This window comes from Podarcis gaigeae, assembly GCF_964106915.1.
Source record: "Podarcis gaigeae genome assembly, chromosome: 11".
NCBI lineage: Eukaryota > Metazoa > Chordata > Lepidosauria > Squamata > Lacertidae > Podarcis > Podarcis gaigeae.
Window position 1 is genome coordinate 36,192,077 of NC_139687.1, and position 25,283 is coordinate 36,217,359.

At 40.9% G+C, this 25,283-nt stretch overlaps 1 protein-coding gene and 1 long non-coding RNA gene across 2 annotated transcripts in view; both read left to right on the forward strand.

Moving 5' to 3' along the window:
- Nucleotides 1–13,576, forward strand: part of SV2C (synaptic vesicle glycoprotein 2C) — a 98,932-nt gene extending 85,356 nt beyond the window's left edge. Inside the window, exon 13 of the mRNA XM_083703206.1 lies at nucleotides 11,566–13,576. Within this exon, the coding sequence (XP_083559332.1) occupies nucleotides 11,566–11,749 (184 nt within the window). The 3' untranslated portion in view covers nucleotides 11,750–13,576. The remainder of the gene's footprint in view (nucleotides 1–11,565) is intronic.
- Nucleotides 13,577–15,357: 1,781 nt separating this feature from the next.
- On the forward strand, nucleotides 15,358–22,284 carry LOC310827612. Its single transcript, XR_014556465.1, has 2 exons — nucleotides 15,358–15,421; nucleotides 15,492–22,284. It is a non-coding gene; the product is annotated as an uncharacterized lncRNA (long non-coding RNA).
- The last annotated feature ends 2,999 nt before the right edge of the window (nucleotides 22,285–25,283 follow it).

Genomic DNA, 25,283 nt, shown 5'->3' on the forward strand with positions numbered 1-25,283 from the left:
TTAATCTGTTAGCCATAATATCAGCGAAGATCTTATAGTCACTATTGAGCAATGAAATTGGCCTATAATTTCTTATATCTGTTTTTTCCTTTTCCGTTTTTGGTATTAAAGTAATAAATGCCTCCTTCCAGGAATCGGGGGCCCTTCCTCCTTGAAGGATGTTATTAATAACGTCCATAAGCACCGGCGCTAGATATTCCCCTAACGTTTTATAATACTTCGATGACAAGCCGTCCGGCCCAGGAGCCTTACCGGGCTTCATCCTATTAATAGCCTCCTTCACCTCCTCTATTGTAATATTCTTATTAAGTTGCAGACTATCATCTTCTGTTAGGTATCTCCCCCCACCTTGGTCCAAATAATTTCTTATTTTGCTTCAGATAGGATCTCAGGGAAGACTTATATGTAATATAATCCTGATTTTTCTCCCCCAATCTGCTGCCTTGAACTTGCACTCTGCAGTAGCTGGTGTCAGATAATCTCAGCAGGTATAGCTTTTAAAGGTTTTAAAATACAGGGAAAACACATTTTATTAACTTGTTCAGTTTTCTGAATGTGGAACCAGAAACCTCTCTCAAACCCCAACCTTGGGATCTAAATAAATACTCACTAGGTGCCTTACAAGGCAGTTTGCCTTCCTTAGTGCTAAATTAACTGCATATTTGGATGGTGGAAATCTTAATAAATCCTCACGACAGTTCCTATTAAGTAACTTGGCCAATCCCAAAAACATCATGTCCTGCACACTATCAAATTTCTGCATCATTCAGTTGTAGAGATTAAAAAAGAGCCTCTCCTTGAGATCCTGAAGAGCCCTTGCCAGTCGGAGTAGATAAAACTGGGCTAGATAGGCAAATATTCATTCATTCATTCATACCCCACCCATCCAGCTGGGTTTCCCCAGCCACTCTGGGCAGCTTCCAACAAAAGATTAAAAATACATTAAAAGATCAGTCATTAAAAGCTTCCCTAAACAGGGCTGCCTTGGAAATGTCAGATAGTTGTTTATTTCCTTGACATCTGATGGGAGGGCGTTCCACAGGGCGGGCGCCACTACCAAGAAGGTCCTCTGCCTGGTTGCCTGTAACCTCACTTCTCGCAGTGAGGGAACCGCCAGAGAAGGCCCTCGGAGCTGGACCTCTGTGTCCAGGCTGAACAATGGGGGTAGAGACGCTTCTTCAGGGAACTGGGCCAAAGCCGTTTAGGGCTTTAAAGGTCAGCACCAACACTTTGAATTGTGTTCAGAAATGTACTGGAAACGTACCTTCACCTGGTACAGGGCAGATTCCTGTGGACACATTTGCACCTTGCCATGCTGTCATCCACTACTGGCCAATAGAGACCAAACTGAGTAGCAGTCGGAGGCAATGCTTCCTTGGAGAGTAAAAGTATGCAGCATAAGTGTTGCATATTCAAGCAGGGAGATGGTTTTTTTCAGAGGCATGCATATGATTCAAGTAAACAAGTTCTACTGAAGTATATTTCCTTTTCCTGTTCTTATCTGCATGTATTTATGCATATAAGGTCAGCCTCATTCTCCCCCTCCCCCCTTTAAAGCAGTGTTTCGCAACTAGGACCTCTTCCTTTTAAGTTTATACTACCTTCTTGGGTCTCCAGCCATCTGTTGAGCAGGTGAGCACATGGAGGTCCTTTAAAAAGCAATGCTTAAAAAAAAAAAAGGAAAGGAAACAGACTAAAAGAGAATATTCTGCTTTTACTGCCAAAGAGCACGTATTCCTTGCTATTTCCCAAGGGTGCAGGATATTCCATCATCTTGGTACTGGTTTTTCAAGCCCCTAATATAAGTACATTTGAACAGATAAAGCTCTTGTCCTATCTGGCTGTCATTTCATCAGGATTTCCACAGGTCCCTTAAGTAGGTGGGTCCCTGAAGACATAAATATTTTCTGTTTCTTGAAAGATTACCATCTCCTTGTTCTGTAAACTGGCTCTCTGGCGCTCTGATTTTGACCTAATTGCCAGAGGCTACTTTTATCTGGCAGTCTTGCAAAATAAAAATAAAAAATCAGATGTGAAAGAGACTTCAGCATGGAAGGGCATCAGTGTGTTCTGATTTAAGACTGGCTTTTAAAACTATAATTTGAGTTGGAAATAAAGGAACAAGATGTAATATATATAGAGAGAGAGAGTGTGAGAGAGAGAGATTATTATGTATTGGAAGGCGCTGAATTGCTTCCAAGGTAGAATAGAATGTGCTAACAAGTCAGTGAAATAAAGGCTAAGGGAGAAAAGGCAGCTTAAATACTTTGAACATTAAAAAAAAGACTTTTCTGTGTTCTCTCCAATCTTCTGAGTGCTGCTTTATGGCAGGGGCTGATGGGAGTTGGAGTCCAACCACATCTGGAGAGCCACAGGTTCCCCATCCTTATGTCATGTGTTTTTATATAGAAAATGTATGAAAGCTGCATATAAATTATTGTATGTGGCAACTGCACATGCTCTAAACTCATTTATCTTTTTTGATAGTTACAAGCCTGGAGGATCAGGGGGATGCTATGGACATAATATATCTTGATTCTTCCAGGCTTTTTAATGAATTATTTTTTATTTTAATATGTTGGCTATCTTTTATTTATGTATTATTTTGTTTTTGTAAAAAATCCTGGGAGTTCAGTTGGAGGGCAGTATAAACTTATTTTAAGATAAATTGCTGAGGAAGTGAATTTTCAGCATCTGCCCCAACTTATTTATAAGGCATGAAGTAAGAAGCCTCCATGTTTGAGGTCTAGCAGCTTCTGGATTGGTCCGGTTCTCTTTATTTAGATCAGTCTCACAGCTGACACAGGGTGTGTTAAGGGGACGTGAAGGTGAGTGAATACCATAGTCCTTTTGCAATCCCAGGATGTCACTGAATTGCAGTGGGAGGGTATGGGCCTGTTTATCATAAGATCTGTAGTCATTAGGGGCTGCTCAGTAATTTTCTACTCGTTGCTGCATCTTCAGCTGACCTTTTTGAGAAAAACCGCCCTCCAGCTTCTATTATTTTATAAAACTCAAAGCTGAAGGTTGATTCATTTGAAAAACAAACAAACCCTTCGGTAAATGTGGCATCTAATATGTTTTAAGCAGTAACTCTTCATCGGTGACAATGATATATGCCAATTTTCCATCCCCCCCCCCCATTTTTTTATTGATTTTCCACATTTATCACAAAAACATAACAAAACACACAACAAAGAAAACACATTACACTACAAAACTAAACACAAAGAATTTTTTTTCTTCAAATACCTAATTCTCCTTACATTGATAACTGACTTCCTCAAATCCCCTCTAACTGTATTTCATTATGTCACCTGTATAACAGTTCTCCAAATTCATATTTCTAATAATATTAATTCCTTTCATTTACTAACCTCTTGTCCTTTATTAATATTCTAATCCTTAATATTTACTACCACATATTCTTATTCTCCCCCTAAGCCTATTTATTACTTCCAAGAATTTTCTATTTATCTTATATCACAATATTTAGCTAGATATTCTTTAAATTTCTTCCAATCCTCTTGTGTCTCCTTTTCCTTCTGGTCGCGGATTCTTCCAGTCAGGTCGGCCAGCTCCAAAAAGTCCAACATCTTCATCTGCCATTCTTCTATTGATATATGCCAATTTTCAACATGAGAAGTCATTTTATTCTCAGCACTCATTCGTTGTTTTACCACAATTGGTGCTGGCTGGTGCCCATTGGGACTAGCAGGGTGGAGGACAGGCCACCAGCATGTGGAGCCAGAACCAAAGACAGTCAGAGTCATCATTCTAGGTTTCTCCCCATCTGAGCTCTACAAGGGCAGAGTTGTAGCTAAGGAGGAGGACGCTGGTAGCCATGGTTATGTTCTGCACTGGTTGTAAGAAGGTAGGCAGACTGAGGTTGGTGAGGCAGTGACCTGTTTGCCTGCAGACCAGTATCCACTGGCCCCCAACTCACCATTGGCAAGGCATGGGGAAGGAAACTATTAATAGGCAGGTCTGGTAGGCTTCTGTAGAGGCATGCCATGTGACTCTTAACTGGTATTTCATTCAACTCTTAACCTTTTTGAAAAACCCATAGTCAGTCTATTTCTTAGCCCACTGTCTTATATTTCCAAGTGTGAGATGTTTGCAATCCATTTACCATATTTTTCGCCCTATAGGATGCACTTTTTCCTCTCCAAAAATGAAGGGGAAATCTGGGTGCGTCCTATGGGGCGAATGAAGGCTTTCGCTGAAGCTTGGAGAGCGAGAGGGGTCGGTGCGCTCCGACCCCTCTCGTTCTCCAGGCTTCAGGAAGACACCCGCAGCCTAGGCAGCCCTGCGGGAGTTTTACTTGCATTGGTCTACTTGCATTGGGTTTTTGCACTTCATTTTGTGTTAGGATACACCAGGGTTTCCCAAACTTGGATCTCCACCTGTTTTTAGACTATAATTTCCATCATCCATAACCATTGGTCCTGGTAGCTAGGGTCCCCAGGGATGGTGGGAAAAATGTAGTCTAAAACCAGCTGGAAACCCTGGGATACACCTTCATTGTTGGTGTAGGCCCAACTACCACCCTTTTCTGTTTGATTTAGGGAGGGAACAAATTTATTAGCTGTTCAGTATTGTCTTCTCTTAGTACCGTGGCCCTCCAGATGTTGCTGGACTAGAATTCCCATCTTTTCAGACCATTGGCTTTGCTGGTTTGGGGCTGATGAGTCGGTAGATCAACATCTGGTTTCCCCACCCCCACCTTAATACCTTCTTTTTTTAACCCCCCCCCCCCCGAAAAAAAATCTCCTTTCTTGGTTTATGGGCTATGATAAACCCTGTCTTTAAACTAACCTATAATGTCATAATTTTGAAGTGTGAGTTTTTACTGCCACCTTGTGGAAATGGAATACAGGAGTGTCCAATTCAGTTTCCAATCATATTATCCACTTGTGGCATATAATGTTATCCAGAGGCAAAACTGGATGACACTCCTGTATTCTTTAGCCTAAGGTTACCAGATTTTTCCCCCCAATGAATCTGGGGACACTTTTCAACTTCAATGGATTTTGTAATGGGACTGATTTGTAAATCCGGGGACTGTCCCCGTGAAATGGGGACATCTGGTAACCTTACTTTTGCCTCTTTTTATGGCTTAGGCAACGATCAGATTTTCTGTTTCTCTGTGAAGCAAGCTGTAATAATGCATTCCAGAAGCTTTGCCTGGCTGTAGTTTTTCACCAAACACATATAAAACGTCGTCAGTCTTGCTAGTTATCTAATAAAAAAAATATTTATTTCCTCCATTTACTCTACATCTCACCTCCTTGGGAAGTCTTTTGAAATTCTAGGCTGACACATTGCCATATTTTCTTCTGTTCCACATCTATGGTTTCAGACCAGAAGTACTAAAGAATCATATCACACCCTCACTGTGGTTTTTTCCCCCTTTTTCTTTCATATTTTATTATATTCTCTTTCTGGTCAGACAGAGTGTGGAATTTTACCCTGCTTTATCTGTCCACGGCTCTTCTAATCTTTCTTGGCTGTCTTTATTTGTAGGCTACTGCAGTGTATTTTGCTTCAGATAGGATCTCAGGGAAGACTTATATGTAATATAATCCTGATTTTTCTCCCCCAATCTGCTGCCTTGAACTTGCACTCTGCAGTAGCTGGTGTCAGATAATCTCAGCAGGTATAGCTTTTAAAGGTTTTAAAATACAGGGAAAACACATTTTATTAACTTGTTCAGTTTTCTGAATGTGGAACCAGAAACCTCTCTCAAACCCCAACCTTGGGATCTTTTTTTTTTTTTAACATAAATCTTTATTGAACACATTTTTTAAAAGAAAAAACTTTAAAAAGAACAGAAGTCCCTAAAGATAAGGTTCAAATACAGATATAAAATATCAGTATAAATAAGATACATAACATAGAATATAAAAAGTATATATGAGTTAGACCTCCATCCACTTCAGCTTAGGGTTACATAATCCTATACAATTTCTGCAGTTGTTATAGTAATTACTCAGAATGCCGTAAGTGTTAACTAATATCTACTGTTATATTGTTAATTCCCAGATTAATTTTAATATAATTTAAAAATTTATTCCAGTCACTTTTAACTTTAGCCATATTATGATGCCTAATTCTTTGTGTTAAATTTGCTAATTCTATATATTGAAACAGTTTCACTTGCCAGTCTCTGACCGAAGGTATTTCAGGAGATTTCCACTTCTGTGCAATTAAAATCCTTGCCGCTGTAATGGCATATTGAAAGAAGGTTTGGTCTGCATTTTTTATTTCCTCCTCAATCATACCCAACAAGAACACCTCGGGGGATTTAGGAAATTATATTTCAAGATCTTCTTCAACTCGTCATAGATTTGCCCCCAGAATCTCTTAACCACATCACAGGTCCACCAAACATGAAAAAAAGTTCCCACCTTATCCCTACATCTCCAACATAGATTATCGGCATTCCTGTACATCTTACCTAACTTTGCCGGAGTCAAATACCAGCGATATATCATTTTTTCTAAATTTTCTCGGAGGGTTGCACAGGCCGTGAATTTCACACCCTTTTTCCACAGTATCTGCCATTTATTATAATCCACCTTGTGCCCAAGATCCCTATCCCATTTTACCATCGCACCTTTCACTACATCCCCTTTAGTGTCCCATTCCAGTAATTGTTTGTACATTTTAGAGAGGAGTTTATTGTTGCTTTCCAGAATTTCCACTTGGTATTTCGATTTTTTTTCACTCATCCCTAATTTTTTGTGATCTCCCCACAGTGCATTGATTTGGTGAAAGTGTAACCACTCCTTAATTTTATCCTTTAACTCCTCATAAGGCTTAATTTTCCATCCCTCTTCCGTTTTAACTAATAAATCCTCATATGTCCACCTTTCACCTGTCATATTTAGTTTTTTAATTTTAACAATGTCAGTCGGGGAGAGCCACCAGGGTGTACCCTTTTCAATCATGTTCTTATATCTATTCCAGACTTCAAGTAACGGACCTCTGATAATATGGTTGGAAAAGCCCCTGTGCACCTTCCCTTTCTCCTGCCACAAGTAGGCATGCCAACCAAATCTTATATCGAAGCCCTCTAAATCCAGCATATCTGCATTCTTCAAAATAGCCCATTCCTTTATCCAACAAAGGCAGACTGCCTCATAATAAAGCTTTATATTTGGGACTGCAAATCCGCCTCTATCTCTCGAGTCCGTAAGATATTTAAACTTCACTCTGGCTCTTTTTCCCTGCCATATAAACTTAGCCAAAATTTTTTGCCAACTCTTAAAGCGGGTGGTACCCTTGATTACTGGGATATTCTGAAATAGGAACAATAACTTCGGGAGGACACACATCTTTATCGCAGCCATCCTTCCTGTCCATGATAGCTTCAGCCTATGCCAAGTATCTAAATCCTTCTTAATTTCCTGCCATATCTTATTATAATTATCTTCCACTAGGTTTATATTTTTCGGTGATAGCCAGATTCCCAAATATTTTACCCTATTCACGACCTGGATTCCTGTCTTTTGCTCCAACCTAATTTTTGCCTGTGCATCCAAATTTTTTGTTAAAATTTTAGTTTTTTTCCTATTAAGTTTAAATCCAGACAGCTTGCCAAAATCCTCTAACAAGTCTATTGCACAGCTAGCACTGTCCAGGGGGTTCTCTATCGTCAAGACCAGATCATCGGCGTACGCCTTTAACTTAAATTCCTTTTGCCCAATTCTTATCCCTCTTACATTTAACGTTTCCCTCAATTTATTTGCTATAACCTCCAAAACCATAATAAATAACAGGGGTGACAGGGGACAGCCCTGTCTTGTCCCCTTCATAATCGGGAAGGGCTTAGATAGATTACTGTTAATGATCAGCCTGGCCCGTTGCCCTGAATATATGGCCTTGATGCCTTCCATATAAGGACCTTCTATTCCCGCTGTTTTCATACATTGTAATAAAAATTCCCACGAAACGTTATCGAAGGCCTTCTCGGCATCAATAAACATCAAGGCTGCAGGGATGTCTGTCCTGATATCTAGGTATTCAATAATATTCAATATATGGCGGACATTATCTTTCTGCTGCCTATTTGGTAAGAATCCCGCTTGATCTTTATGAATGTATTTCTTTAGATGTTTCTTTAATCTGTTAGCCATAATATCAGCGAAGATCTTATAGTCACTATTGAGCAATGAAATTGGCCTATAATTTCTTATATCTGTTTTTTCCTTTTCCGTTTTTGGTATTAAAGTAATAAATGCCTCCTTCCAGGAATCGGGGGCCCTTCCTCCTTGAAGGATGTTATTAATAACGTCCATAAGCACCGGCGCTAGATATTCCCCTAACGTTTTATAATACTTCGATGACAAGCCGTCCGGCCCAGGAGCCTTACCGGGCTTCATCCTATTAATAGCCTCCTTCACCTCCTCTATTGTAATATTCTTATTAAGTTGCAGACTATCATCTTCTGTTAGGTATCTCCCCCCACCTTGGTCCAAATAATTTCTTATTTTGCTTCAGATAGGATCTCAGGGAAGACTTATATGTAATATAATCCTGATTTTTCTCCCCCAATCTGCTGCCTTGAACTTGCACTCTGCAGTAGCTGGTGTCAGATAATCTCAGCAGGTATAGCTTTTAAAGGTTTTAAAATACAGGGAAAACACATTTTATTAACTTGTTCAGTTTTCTGAATGTGGAACCAGAAACCTCTCTCAAACCCCAACCTTGGGATCTAAATAAATACTCACTAGGTGCCTTACAAGGCAGTTTGCCTTCCTTAGTGCTAAATTAACTGCATATTTGGATGGTGGAAATCTTAATAAATCCTCACGACAGTTCCTATTAAGTAACTTGGCCAATCCCAAAAACATCATGTCCTGCACACTATCAAATTTCTGCATCATTCAGTTGTAGAGATTAAAAAAGAGCCTCTCCTTGAGATCCTGAAGAGCCCTTGCCAGTCGGAGTAGATAAAACTGGGCTAGATAGGCAAATATTCATTCATTCATTCATACCCCACCCATCCAGCTGGGTTTCCCCAGCCACTCTGGGCAGCTTCCAACAAAAGATTAAAAATACATTAAAAGATCAGTCATTAAAAGCTTCCCTAAACAGGGCTGCCTTGGAAATGTCAGATAGTTGTTTATTTCCTTGACATCTGATGGGAGGGCGTTCCACAGGGCGGGCGCCACTACCAAGAAGGTCCTCTGCCTGGTTGCCTGTAACCTCACTTCTCGCAGTGAGGGAACCGCCAGAGAAGGCCCTCGGAGCTGGACCTCTGTGTCCAGGCTGAACAATGGGGGTAGAGACGCTTCTTCAGGGAACTGGGCCAAAGCCGTTTAGGGCTTTAAAGGTCAGCACCAACACTTTGAATTGTGTTCAGAAATGTACTGGAAACGTACCTTCACCTGGTACAGGGCAGATTCCTGTGGACACATTTGCACCTTGCCATGCTGTCATCCACTACTGGCCAATAGAGACCAAACTGAGTAGCAGTCGGAGGCAATGCTTCCTTGGAGAGTAAAAGTATGCAGCATAAGTGTTGCATATTCAAGCAGGGAGATGGTTTTTTTCAGAGGCATGCATATGATTCAAGTAAACAAGTTCTACTGAAGTATATTTCCTTTTCCTGTTCTTATCTGCATGTATTTATGCATATAAGGTCAGCCTCATTCTCCCCCTCCCCCCTTTAAAGCAGTGTTTCGCAACTAGGACCTCTTCCTTTTAAGTTTATACTACCTTCTTGGGTCTCCAGCCATCTGTTGAGCAGGTGAGCACATGGAGGTCCTTTAAAAAGCAATGCTTAAAAAAAAAAAGGAAAGGAAACAGACTAAAAGAGAATATTCTGCTTTTACTGCCAAAGAGCACGTATTCCTTGCTATTTCCCAAGGGTGCAGGATATTCCATCATCTTGGTACTGGTTTTTCAAGCCCCTAATATAAGTACATTTGAACAGATAAAGCTCTTGTCCTATCTGGCTGTCATTTCATCAGGATTTCCACAGGTCCCTTAAGTAGGTGGGTCCCTGAAGACATAAATATTTTCTGTTTCTTGAAAGATTACCATCTCCTTGTTCTGTAAACTGGCTCTCTGGCGCTCTGATTTTGACCTAATTGCCAGAGGCTACTTTTATCTGGCAGTCTTGCAAAATAAAAATAAAAAATCAGATGTGAAAGAGACTTCAGCATGGAAGGGCATCAGTGTGTTCTGATTTAAGACTGGCTTTTAAAACTATAATTTGAGTTGGAAATAAAGGAACAAGATGTAATATATATAGAGAGAGAGAGTGTGAGAGAGAGAGATTATTATGTATTGGAAGGCGCTGAATTGCTTCCAAGGTAGAATAGAATGTGCTAACAAGTCAGTGAAATAAAGGCTAAGGGAGAAAAGGCAGCTTAAATACTTTGAACATTAAAAAAAAGACTTTTCTGTGTTCTCTCCAATCTTCTGAGTGCTGCTTTATGGCAGGGGCTGATGGGAGTTGGAGTCCAACCACATCTGGAGAGCCACAGGTTCCCCATCCTTATGTCATGTGTTTTTATATAGAAAATGTATGAAAGCTGCATATAAATTATTGTATGTGGCAACTGCACATGCTCTAAACTCATTTATCTTTTTTGATAGTTACAAGCCTGGAGGATCAGGGGGATGCTATGGACATAATATATCTTGATTCTTCCAGGCTTTTTAATGAATTATTTTTTATTTTAATATGTTGGCTATCTTTTATTTATGTATTATTTTGTTTTTGTAAAAAATCCTGGGAGTTCAGTTGGAGGGCAGTATAAACTTATTTTAAGATAAATTGCTGAGGAAGTGAATTTTCAGCATCTGCCCCAACTTATTTATAAGGCATGAAGTAAGAAGCCTCCATGTTTGAGGTCTAGCAGCTTCTGGATTGGTTCGGTTCTCTTTATTTAGATCAGTCTCACAGCTGACACAGGGTGTGTTAAGGGGACGTGAAGGTGAGTGAATACCATAGTCCTTTTGCAATCCCAGGATGTCACTGAATTGCAGTGGGAGGGTATGGGCCTGTTTATCATAAGATCTGTAGTCATTAGGGGCTGCTCAGTAATTTTCTACTCGTTGCTGCATCTTCAGCTGACCTTTTTGAGAAAAACCGCCCTCCAGCTTCTATTATTTTATAAAACTCAAAGCAAATATTCAGGTTCAAAGGATATTTCACCTGTCGTTTTAGTGCAAAAAGTCTTGGACCTCTGAGTTCTGGCCATTTTCAGGAATAGTATGTAAACCAATGCACCATTTTTCTCTCATGTAGTGGTTAAGAGTGGTAGTCTCATAATCTGGGGAACTGGGTTCATGTCTCCGCTCCTCCACATGCAGCTGCTGGGCCAGTCACACTTCTTTGAAGTCTCTCAGCCCCACTCACCTCACAGAGTGTTTGTTGTGGGGAAGGAAGGGAAAGGAGAATGTTAGCCACTTTGAGACTTCTTAAAGGGAGTGAAAGGCGGGATATCAAATCCAAACTCTTCTTCATCTGCTTTCCGCCCCGATAAAACTGTTATTTTTCCTGTGGTTTTAACTTCTTCTCTTTCTTTCTCTCTTTCTCCCTTTTAGGGCAACAGGCTTTGGCTTTTTAAATGCACTATGCAAAGCAGCAGCTGTCCTTGGAAACCTTATATTTGGTTCCTTCGTTATCATCACCAAATCAATTCCTATCCTCTTGGCTTCCTCGGTTCTAGTATGTGGAGGCTTGGTAGGACTTCGGCTCCCAGACACCAGAACCCAAGTGCTGATGTAACTTGGGAAGGATTGTGGATCAAAAGCCATTTCCAGTTTGTTTTCCTCCCTTTCCAAGTATCAGATCTCCTGGCTGGATGGGCAAAGGCTTCAGATTCTCAGTGCATGGAAGGTGACTGTATAGCAGAACTCCCACTAACATAATGAAATCACTGTTACAGATTTAAGCCCTTTTCCAAGGTGCTTCTTCATTCATTCAACACACAAAAGGGGGGACAGTACCCTGCCTGCTTGCCCCACCCACTCCACCCTCTGACTCTCACACATTCAGCGAAAGTCTGGAGGAGGAAGCCTCCATCGGTAGTCTGCTCTGTGTGATTGAATACTACCCTCTAGTTGTACAGGATTCCCAAGTACCGTATTTTTCACTCTGTAAGAAGCACCAGACCATAAGACGCACCTAGCTTTTGGAGGAGGAAAACAAGAAAAAAATAATTCTGAATCTCAGAAGCCAGAACAACAAGAGGGATCGCTGCGCAGCGAAAGCAGCAATCCCTCTTGCTGTTCTGGCTTCTGGGATAGTTGCGCAGCCTGCATTCACTCCATGAGACGCACACACATTTCCCCTTACTTTTTAGGAGGGAAAAGTGAGTCTTATAGAGCAAAAAATACGGTACTTTTAACTGTGTGCATAGTGGCTCACCCTTCATACATTTGCTAAATGTATGAAGGGTGGAGGTGGCATGCACATATTGACATTGGGGGCAGGTCAAGTAGGCACGCCCCCACTTTCTCCTCTGCTTTTGAAGAGGGCTATTGTTCAACCTCTATAAATTCTACATGGCCCCTTGTATTTCAGGCTAAAAGGGCAGTTCAGTGAAGAATTAGTCGCCTTGACCTCAGCTGCACAACACTAGGGTAAGAATTATGTGAATTGCCCCATTAAGAGTTGCTTGTTTCCAGTCGATCTATTTTAAGTGATTTAAGAGGACAGTTTGCTGAAACAAATCAATAGTTCATGTGTGACAGTTTTCCTACAACAAGGTCATCTCTGAATAGGAAAAAAAGAAGTGTTTTGGAATGAATGTTTTGTTAGCTCATGAGTACCGGGATGTAGGGAAAATGTCACATCTTTTAAAACTGCAACATGAAACTGTCCCTGTAGTTTAACACTAATGCTTTCTGTGCCAAAAAGCCATACAAGTGAATATTACTATTTTTAATTAAGCTGATAATAAGTAGAAACTTCAAGGCCTTTCTTAGTAGTAAACGTTAATCTAACAGGAGATACAACATAAAATGGAACAGGCTGCATGACTGTACTTCAACACATATTTCCTGCTTTCTTAGAATAAGGGGTTGTGGGGGAAATGGCATTGCCACTTTCATAAGAAACCATTTTTATGCAAATTCAGGCTGGGCACAAACTGCCTGTTGCTGTTCAATCTGTTAACTATCTAATAACTTACTACATTATCACAGCTGAGCTCCTCACAGGGAAGTAAGGCAAAAGTGTAATAACAGAAACGTTTTCTGGATGTGCCATGCTCCTCAAATGATGTGAAGAGTTTCTATAAAATTGCACTACATGGAAACATTGCCCCCTTTCCCATTTTGGAAGCAATCAAACAAATAATTGCAATTTTGTGGGATATAAATTGGGTGACTACATTTTTCTTCTTGGTCAGGTGGCTTTACAAATTTCTTGGGAAAGGAAAGGCCATCATTCTCAACTGTCCCACCACCTTGCAGTTGATTCACTGGAGTAATACTTCCACCCTGCTTGGATAAGACAGGAGTGATTGCAACCTGAGCTAGGCAGAAGCTACAAAATAAAAGACGCTGTCGCACCAGTGTCCTGATGGTGACCTTGTTCATATGTCACTATAAGCCACGGTTAACCACAGTAAACATAGGATAAACCTTAGCTACAGATAGTGCTTAAAGAGAAGCTTTAAACCTTGGTTAAGCTGCTGCACCACACTGAACTAAAAAGTACAAGAAGGAACAGCATGTTCACAGTAAACCATGGTTTGGCTTAGTGTAATGTGCAAACACAGCCAAAGCCATAGTCTTCCTGTAAGATACGGATTAAACCAATGAAAAAGAGACAAAAGTGAGCAGGTCCCACACTGAAAAAATACTCTACTTTCCCCCTCCACTGCAGAATGCCCTTTGCCCAACTGCCAACCCATCTCTAAACTCATAATCACATATTTCCAAAGAAACATATAAGGCATAATCCAGAAAAAATGTATGCTTGCCTTAACTATGTGCTTCATTCCAAATGAGTTTGGTGGGATTTACAATAGCTTTACTCTGGATTGGGCCCATCATGTCTACATTTCCATGATTTTCTTCTAAGTAGGTATTAATATTGCAATATTAATTTAAGCAATGTTGAGTTCTGTGATTATTTCCACCTTATCACAGCTCTTCATGTTAGTTTAGGTGTTTTTTTTTAAGCCTTTTATCTTTTACAGTTTTCTTTTCATTTGGAGGGGAGGAACCTTTTAACAATGCTCTCTTAGTCATTAGGGACCCTCATTAAGACTTCTAAGATTGAAATCTGAAGCCTCTGTACAGATTGGGAGTGATGATCAACTGCCAGCTGTAAATCATGCTTTTGACATGCACTGTCCACTTAAATTGATGTGGTATTTTGTCTGCTGCCTTCATGAATGTAATCACCGAAAAATCTAGAGCCATAACTAAAGCTTTGGGGGCGGGGGAAGTAAGCACCAGCTCCAAAGCTGTTATCATTGTGTTACTTTCTCAGAATCTAATAATATTTTGAAAACTGATGACATTCTTATTCAGGATGTAGCTTTGACAGAATGTAGACAGTAAGAGTAAAGACAGTTTTAAGATATGAAGAGGGAAGTTAACAGAAATGACCAAAGGCATATGTATTCATTTTGTATGAATTGTGTGATGCATGATACTGGCAGATCGGTTTCATCTCTGTATCTGTATTTTCCCACTTCCCTACATGAATGGGTAATACAGGACTTGGCCCTACCATTAGACAAAGTGAGACAACCACCTCAGGCAGCAGATGATTGGGGGAGGAGAGATCAGGCAGATGTAATGACATGTTGCAGCTGTGTGCGCCGCTGCACCTTCCAACCTGTTTTTCTACCCTACAGTGTAGTGGTGTCCTGTTTCCTGGGTTGAAGGAAGATTCAGCAACCAGTCTGGTCAGTTTTGGTACATATGTGTGCCATCTTATCCTTTCCCTCAGGCAGCAACATGTCTTGGGCCAACCCTGAGGGGGAAATGTCTAAAGTGTACAAGAGAATGCAGAGTGAGTGTCAGGGACATAATCTGAGGCGGCAGAGGAAGAGTTAGAAAACACCGGGAGGGGGATAGTGCACCACTGCAGCACATTACATTTGAAACACAAAATGGAGAAGAGAAAACAATCCAACCGGATGCAAGGCTGTGGCTTAGATGCAGATGTTTAGTTGCTAATATTAGCTCTTCAACAGTACAGATGCTATACATGGAATAAGTAAAACCAAATTTGCTTGAGCTGTGCTTCCCACTTTCACATAGTGCTTATCATTCAGTTCATAAAAACCCTGAGCAATCAGAACGGTTTATATCTCGGTGCCACGTGCCAGTTCAAAGCTCGCATGCATTATGTTGGAGGCGCACACCTTCACACAAGTGTAAACAAGTGTGAAGCAAGGATGCACAAATGGCTGCCATGTCTTTCCACTTTTCCTGTGTAATATACAAAACGCCTATGAGTCTTGAATCTTTCCTGTAGGGAGATGGGTGAGTTACAGATTATATAGATGGTGCATCCGACTACAAGGAAGATGTGTGATGTGCTATTTGTCACATTAAACCAGAAGTCAGAAAATAAGGACCACATGTCAGCTGTGCTTCAGCTCCTCTAAACTCCAGCATGCAAGAATTCTTTTAGGAAAAAAGCAATTCTGTAAATAGAGCCTAAAAAGGTTTGCCTTTCTTTATATCACAACACTCTATTTCAGACACATGTTCAATTTTTCATGAACAGCTTGTCAGTCCTCCTTTGAAGTGCTGCTGCCTAATCGGTCATCCCTCTGTCTTGTGCTAGATATAGCTAAAACACCCCATTTTCACCATGTGTAATTATAGGTATATTTTCTGTTGGGAAAATATTGCTGTGTTTAATCCCAGGAAGAAGTAACAGCAAATCTTAGTCTGTTATATTCACCTGGTTTCCTCTCCACACTCGAATGGAAGGCAGACTACAAAGAATCACAATATTGTCCTCTTATTTGGTGCAGAACCACATAAGAACATAGGAACCACTTTTCTAATGGCCTGCTTATTCTGAAACCAATTGGTATGAAATCTGTGTTACAACATTATAAGGCACTTTTGTTTTAATTATCACTTGGAACGCCTGCCCCCCCCCCCCCGTGCATTAAGTGAATGCACATTACCACTCTTCAGTAGTTACGTTTTCCAGATACTGCTGTAGAAGACACTGTCCCTTTCTGCCTACTGTAGCTGTAATAGCTACATGTGTTGTGGGGTAGAGTCACCCTCCTGACACTGCTACTTAGGGCCACTGTCAAGGCCACACCTGTAAGATTGGGAGCATGGTGACACCAGTGGAATGGCAGCAGTGGAGAACCTTGGTGGACCCAAACACACTGCCAAGTCATGTCCAGGCAAGCAACAGCTACATGGGGCTCCTGCCTGAATGCTGGCCCATACTGCTGTACAACTAGGCTCAGCAATCTTTCTCATAATTAGTCCAGCCCCCAACCATTTCCTACTCCAGTGAGAAGGATGAAGCTGGAGATCCTTTCTGCCAATGCCTTATCATAAATTCTTTGTTGTTTATATATTTTAAATAATGCAGGGAGGGACCAGTGGCCCTTTACAGGTTGTTTGACTCCCAATTCCCACCAGTCATTATTTACATCTTGCATTGTGTCACTTGTGTGCAAGCAAACCCATGTGCTCTCTCCCAAATTAGTGCACACATAAACCCTGCATGTGTACACATGTCCTTTTGCTTTGTAATTTTTTTTTATTTATTTTTTTTGGAAAGAGGTCTTGGCATGAAGAAAGGAGTCACCAGAATAAGAATACAAAGAATGCAACTTTTCAAAGAAGCTGCTGTAAGTGAAATGTGTGTGTAGGTAGAGTGAAAGAGAATCATTTCAGTCTAGGAGCAAACAAATCACTCATACTCTTTTTTTCTCCTGAATTTCCTGTCTTTCCCCACTATCAAAGCACAGGCCCTTGCTTCATATTAATAACATCTGCTCCTATCAGGCAGGAAACACAGCAGGAAACACAGCTATATATTTACTAGCAGCTCTCCTTGAACGTTTCTCCCTGTTCTGTGATTTCTGTTTTCTTGCACACAGTATGAGCCCAACTAATTTAGTTAATGGGTGACACATTACTAAACCTAGTACACCAATTTGGTCTGATACCAATCTCTGTACTTATATTAGTCAGATGTCTCAACTTTTGAGACTAGGTTCTGCAACCCGTAGGAGCCACAAATATATTCACTAGGGCTGGGATTCAAGGAACCATTCATGAGAGCTTTGCATGAAGTATAAGGCATACTGAGTTTCAAAAGCATTCTGTGTTGTGCTATGGAGGGGGATCTGTCATTCAAAAGGGGAGGAAAGTCAAAATTCATACAAGCTGACGTGTGGATTTTTGATGTGTCTTAAGTTGCTCTTGGATCCTACAACATTGATCAATCTAATTCATTTTTAAACACATTAGTAGCCATCACAGCTCCCTTTGGTGCTAAATTCATTAGGTTGATTGTAAATTGTGCAATGAAATACTTCCTTCTTAAGGAAGTAGATCTCACCCACTCCTTGTTTTAGTTTTTCTTTGTATGATTTTCAGCCCTCTTTGAAATTTTTCTGAACTGGGGTGTCCAGAATTGCTTACAATCGTCTGATCTTGCATTTTCCTATCCCTTTCCTAATAATCCCTGGCACAGCATTTGTGGTTTTTTGCTGAGCTAACTCTTTGCATGAGTATGGTTGCCCATTAATTGCATTTTAATCAAGATTTGGTGCTGAAGCAGAAGGAAACTTCCCCCTTCACCTTCACCCCATCCCAACAAGATCCATCATGATACTCACTCTGGTATGGCTCCCTCTATATTAGACCAATTCTGAATGTCAATTCAGAGCCTACACCAGACTGAGAACCACAGTTCCCTCATCAATCACCTCTGGGGAGGGTTGCATGCCAGTGGTGGGCAGGGGCAGGTGGAAGTGGGCAGGACAATACCTGTTCCTCTTGCCTTTGTATGTGCAATAGGGTACGTTCAAGCCATGCAAAGGTTTCAACACACCTCCACCTATCCTCATCTCTTAATCCTCCAGCCAAGCAAAAGCACTCAAGGAGAGCACAGGGCTGCTGGGGGATGGGACCTTGGAAAAGGAACTATGGCCAAGGGAGAGTCTTGAGGGCCAAATAGACATTTGGAGGGCCACATTTGGCCCTGCGCCTGAGGTGTCCCAGCCTGCACTCCTGCTTCTGTGTTCTGCCAAAATCTAGCCTTTACCCGTTGTGGTACCTACAACTCTGTTCAATCCATGGCATCTCCAGGAGTAGGTGATTGGAGATATTCCTCTGCCTGACACCTAGGAGAGCTATGTCTGTCACAGCAGGCAGTGCTAAGATAGGTGGACAAATGGAATTATCTGATAGGAAGGAGCTTCCTGTGATCCTATGGTACCTTTTTAAAAGAGAGAAATAGTCTTCTTTGTCATGAACTTATTTTTCTCCCCTGTCCAGCCTCCTATTATTTAGTCACAGCCCTGATACAATAAAACATTGTATATTGTAAAGAACATGTGATGTATAGGTATGTATGTTGATTTTATAGATTTTTAATATATGTACATACATGCATTCGTTTGTGTGCATATGTTTGACTTTGACAAGCAAAATAATTTTATAGACTAACACCTGCCTTGGCAGTGTATATATCAGGGGCATGAACTGGCCAAAGATAAGCTCTTGTAAGTCCCATTGATTTTAGTGAGCCACATGTTTGAATCAATGAAACTTACAAGTGCTTTTACTTTGGCTGGCTGGTTCTTGGTATTGGTTTATCCATATTACCATTTAATTTTTGCAGTATTGGAATGCAAATTTGCCCTTGAAACTCTGATGGTGCAAAGATGTTAGTGGCATTTTTCCATTATTGTTTTAGCTGCAAAAAAGAAAGCTCATAGATAAGAAGTATCTTTTGACATGAACACATGTCATACATTTTGGTAAACAATGAAGAAACAGGCCATTAAAAAGTATCAGTTGTGTTCCAGCCAAGTAAGAAAAACATATGACTTTAGAATGTTATATCCTCCCCCACTTATTTCATGCAACATGTACATTCTAATTAATGTTTTGTATAGCTCAGAAAGTAGCTTCTGTGGTATATGGGAAAATATCTGTCTCTTATGTCCTTTATTTAAGTTGTTTCTTCCCAGGTAGCTGACGCTGTTCTGGTAATGTTCTTACAGCTAGAAATTGCTTATTAGTGCTTTTCTCGGTGGTCTTTGACCAGACAGGAACAGAGCCATTGCCAAGTTGCCTTTCAGTTAACTGTTACCTTTCCTAAAACCCCGTCCAGTATATCAGTGTTGCATGTTGGCAGTCCTACTGTTGCTTAATGGAAACACACCCAGACAGAACAAGGGTTAAAGCGAGTTTATTATTTCAAACTCTGACATTCATTGCACACGTCCTTTCCCTTATGCAAGTGACTTTAGGCTGTCTGTGTACCGAGGACCGAGTGGGTGTGCTTAACTGCTGAAGTAAGGGAGTCAGCAGCAGTTTTTTCTTCTTCCTCCCACATGAATAAACAAGGCCCTATGGACTAAAGTTCAAATGAAGAATCTACCCTTTTGCATAATGCATGTAGGGGGTGATTCTGATTGGTGGGTGAGGGGAGTTTCTGCATTCTCTATGCAATATGAAGGGTAGAACATTATTTTCCAAGGACTTAGCACTTTGAACCAAGGCTGTGTGATTGGTTACACTCCAGAGCTGAGTTTTGTTGCATCCTGCTGTGTCCTGAACAACTTCAGGGCTGGTGCAAATAGTTCAAAAAACTGGTTCTTTGAAAGCAGACTTTTGTTGATAGGTGTTTTCTGTGATACTTGCACCCAGAGGAGGCCTTCCCAAATTATGGACTGGAACCCTTCTGTCCAGACCAGTAAGTTCTGATACCCATGTTCCTCAGTTGCCTGGCAGGCCTCCTATTTATGCTTTTGCAACATGGTCATTAGCAGAAATCGTAGTTCAGAGTGCTGCTGTTCAAGCAGCTGACGGTTATGTGAATTGGCTCAGAGACAGAAAAGTCACCTGCTAACTGGAAAGCTGCTAACGTGGCACAAGAAGTTTAGAGGAAGCTCCCTGGCTCATTCATGCAGTGGGTATAGAATATGATTATCAAATGCAAACATGCTGCTTTCACACAAGAGGAAGGTTTTAACCGCAGCAACGGATATTTCACAACAGGTTCAGACCTCCAATTTCAGTGCTACAAAATGTTTTTAAAATGCTTTTAAAGTTTGCAATCCATTTTTTCCCCAAGCCCACTGCAGTCAGCATTATGGCACAAATGTTCTGGTTTATTTGTGTCCCACTTTTGTTGCCCTATAGTCCTTCTGGACAGCAGTCATGTGGTGGTGTTGGGAAAGCATTCAACTGCAGAACAAATCCACAACAAATCCACTATTACTGTGTCAAGGACAAGTTGAAGAATACACCTGCAATAAAGAACCAATCTGAGGCGTGCTTTGTTTTAAATTTGATACCAATGCCCATGTAAAATCTACATTGGCTTGGATGCATATTCTCCCCCCCCCCCTTCCAAATTTTCTCCCATATTAACACATTAAAGAAACAGCACTAGCAGGCTTTGTCTCACCCAGAAGTCGTGCCAAATAAAGAAGCAGCTAGTGACACACAGCACATTAATGACTTCCCTGGCAAATTTACTTCCCATGGACTTGTAGGCATCTAGGTCATATATCAGGTCTAGCCAAAGGTCTACCCAATGAACCAATAAATGTTAAAAGTGTAGCTTTAAGGTGATGTCTGACACTTCTGGGTCTTGTGTGCGTGTATGGCTTTAGCATTGGACTAGAATTGAGCTAGAATTGAGCTGTGCCTGCAACGGGTGTTATCCCACTAGAGGAATGCGTTCCTGGAGGATGCCTCAAGTTTTAGTAGTGCCATAACAGGATCAGATCCGCACTGATTCATATTCTGCCAAGATTCCATGGCTGTAAGTGCCAATGCTCATGTCGGCACTGTGTTTACATGACTTGCAAGTACCAGTTCTAGCCATGATGGTATTAACCCCGTGTCTTCATTACCTCTTTCCATGTCGGAAGATGTCAGTTGCTCTGTGGTGAACAGATATGCCTCTCACATTTTCCATGGAGCCTGTATTATTTCCTTGGACAGAAGGCCAGTGATTTCACTGCAAGTGCAGGAACTAACTAAGCATGAAAGCAAAACATTGCCACTGGCTGTTGTGTGCATAAAGATTTGCACTTCCCAAAAGGAAAAGCCATGCTAATATGTACATATTCCTATATATAACTTTACTAGCAGCTCAAGTCTTACAACATCAGCAAATGCTTGAAATTAGGGGAGGCAGTAGGTTGATTATTAAATTTGTACGCCCTACATCAAGCTATTTCAAAGCCATGATTATAGATAAACACTGGAGTGTTAAATGGGTGCTTTGAAATACTTTTCTAGGGTTAATTACAAGGCTACTTTCCTGTACGGTACTGATAACTCTAAATTGTCTACAGGGATAGGTGGAGGCAAGTCTCTGTCAGAACAGCACCATGCACATAGCAAAGGTTGTATACATGGTTCTCCCTCTCCCTGTTTTATCCTCACAAGAACTCTCTGAAGTAGGCTACTCTGAGGAGGCTGACTGACCCAAGGTCACCCAGGGAACTTCATAGATGAGTGAGGATCTGAACCCTTGTCTCCCAGGTCCTAGTCCAACTGCTACAGCACACTGCAGCACTCCACTAATTTGTGTGTGTGTGTGTCTAAAAACAGGAATAAGCACTGGTCAAAGTACTGTGGAATTGGAGCTTGGCAATAGTTCCTTCCACCTTAGAATTCTGCTTTGCAAGATCGCCTCCCTGTATTTCTGGTTTTATGACTTGTGAATATATATGTGTGCGTGTGTGTGCTTACATGTCTGTATATTAATCAAACCTCACTTTCAGATTTCTGGATTTTTCATTCCAAATGCAGCTGGTACAATTGTGAACTCATCTTTCTGGTATGCTCCTCTGTGTCAGATTGCCTACTGCCAAAAAAATGTTAAGCCAAGTGTGTTTTTATAAAGTTCCCTGGGGAAAGCTGTTTGTATACTTGTGAAAGGGCATGTTTTGTGTAGGATGATGATGTACAGTGTAAATCTATAAAATGTGGAAGTGTGTATACATTTATTATCTGCCAGATATCTATTAGTCATGTAATAAAAGCAAAGATATTTAACGTACATCAGATCGAAAAAAGGAGCTCCATTATATTCAAATAAAGAAGCTTTCTCTGAAATGAGATTCTACTGGGTGTGTTACTAATTAAATGTTTGCTTTTTCATTGTTGCAAAAAAGGATAATAAATATCATTTTGTTTGGACATTTACATGTTTACAAAAGTACATTTTAAATGCCTGATTGAGGACACAAAGCTTCATTGGAACACTTTACAGGACTGCGGCCATTTTGAAAGTAATTAACCTCCCATACACAAATCACTTTAATGCTCTGAGGTGATCTTCCCTGCCTCTCTCTCTCTCTTCTGGAATCCTTCCCATGGAGCAGTTGATAGTAGATCATTCTGGGGTTTTTTGCAAGAAGCATAGCGGACGCTGTCATTCCTAAATCTCACTCCCAGTGAAGAAAAATCAAACTTGGATGAAGATGGAGATGAGGTGGAAGAAGATCAACCAAGTGAGTTCTGTGGGTGGCCCTTTTTAGGCATCAAGCTTGGACCATCTTCCCTACTAATATTTCTGGTTCTGGTCTCCAGGAGGGTCTCACAATGTGAGCTGTGAATCCTGTGGTCGAAAATATACCTGGGTTCTGGCCCTGGCTGCTCAGCCATAGAAGGGTGTCGAAATGATGTTCTTTCCATCTTGAAATTATTCCCTCGACTGCATATCTATCTCCCTACTATTTTGAAATGCATTTAACCCATATCTCTTTCATATATCCATCTGCAAAATGCCCCACAAGAGACATAACTAGACAATGTGGGAAGTTTATGGTGTGCCTTTTATTTATACCATAGGGATTACATACTAAAATGTAAATTGCTTCAAGCTGCCCTTGGAATAAACAGAGCACACTTCAGATGTCACTGCTTTACATATGTATTTATTTATCAGCGCAATCACTTTCTATAATTTTTAGCATGCTAAACGACCCCTGTGAAAAGCCTCTTAGCAAACATTGTTTATTTTACTTGCAGCGGCCACATCATTCATCTATAAAAGGATCCAAAAGTTACTAATTCAAATGCAGTTTTCAATTTTAATTAACTGTGTGGGCAAACAATTGCTCAAGAAACTCCAGGCTTGTGAAGTGTCAGGCTCTAATAGCTATCTATTATGTAGGGCTGCATAATCACTTTTAATTTTTTCCTGTTAATAGGATAGCCAGCAATCTAGGAAGGGTATGCATTCTACTGTTGAAAGGCTGCTGAACAAATGTTAAAGTTATTTATTTATTTATTTATATTTATAAAGTTGTATTCTGCTATATAAAAGCTGTTTATCGCAGCAGAACAAAAAACCTTACAGTAAAAAAAAAACACTTTAAAGGTTTAAAACAGACATAAATTAACCATTGTGGAAGGATGTAGACAACTGCCTGGTTAGGCCTGATGGAAAAGAAAAGTTTTCAGTGGGCATTTAACAGTTGGCATAGAAGGAGCCTGCAGAATCTTTATTGGCAGGGTGTTCCATAGGACTGGGCCAATGACACTAAAAGCTGTTCCTATCCTGAAACCCACCCTACTGTTCTGATTGCAGGTGGTTTAACTGACTTTAATCTTGTATTTTTATACTGTTGGAATCCATACTGGGACCTGAGAGCCGACCCTCCCATTAGGCATGGTGAAGCAGCTTCCTCAGCTTTCCCCCCTGCCTCCCTGCCTTTGCCACAGGCAGAGAAACAGCACCAGCACTGACACCAAATCTCACCCAAATTGACACCAAATCTCACCCAGTGCATGAGATTTCCTGTGATCTCTGATGCAGTGCGACCCAAGTCAGGGATGCTTCAGCAGGGGTGATGAAGCAGCAGTGGCAGTATGGGGTGGCACTTCCTGTTTCACCTCAAGCTAGGAAATGGAACGCGCTGCCCCTGCAGGACTTTTATAGTGAAGGGCAGATAAGAAATCCAATTCATCGTCATCATCATTATCATTATCACTGCAGCCATGAGGAACTTCAGCCTCAGAGGTTGTTTTCAGCAGCAACCACACTACCATGGCAATCCCTTCGTTGCAAAATCAGGAGACTTAACTGTGCATCTGATGTTGTTTCCCCAGGTGCATGGGTCACTGAAGTACCATCATTCAAAAGGGAAAATGGTGACATATATCTGCACAGGTACTTTGACATACTTACTGCACGTGCATAAATGTTTCCCCTCACTCTTTACTTTGGAAACCAGGGAGAGAAAGGTGTATGTGTGGTTGTATACTTCTTTCTGTATCTTTTTTTCATAGACAAATGGTCTAAATTAAAACAAAAATAAATTCTTCTAGCTAGCCACTTCCATTTTCTGTACACCTGCAGTGCAGGATTTAGTACATGGCAGAATAGGCTCCAATGTTGTCTTACAGAAACTAATTTAGTGTCTTGCTTAAAAAGATAGTTGCACACGGATGGAGGTTCTGAGACTGCTTCCTGAGATCTTGCGAGTTCTCGAAACCAGGTTTACTGATTGGACAGCTCTCTGGCTTAAATTGCTTTAAGAGCACAGGTGCTGAGGAGTTCTTGATTCCTGACTCTCAGCAGCAGTAGATCCTGATAATGTTGCTTAACCCCTGGAAAGGTTTAGTCACTATTTCCCCATATCTTTCTAATCTGCATGTACAGGAAATAACTAGTTGCCTCTGACAAAGTCCATTCTACATCCCTCTTGTTTTCTTTAATGATTTGGAAGCAATCTAGTTTGGCACTTGTGAAAGTAGGTCATTCCCCCATGCATGCTAGCAGTAACTTCCAGAAAGGTAGTTGGGGGTGGTCTTCTGCAGCAAAAGCAACAAACAGCCTTGTGGTTCTTCCTTTTAACGACAGCGGTAACCCCCTTGGGTGTATGCCTCCACCAGACAGAGCTTGAGAATGTGGGGCCTGGGAGGGGGCGTGGCTGTGCAAAGTAATTTGGGAGATGAGTGGGAATGCTCCCACTTTGTGGAAGCGCAAGCCACTGGTGATTTTATAACTGCAGTTTCTTTCGTGTAATTCCTGATTTTAAAATAAGCCGCTCCAGAGTGCAGTCTGCAGTCTGATCACCAGGTGGAGCTGGAAAGAAGGCATACCTGAT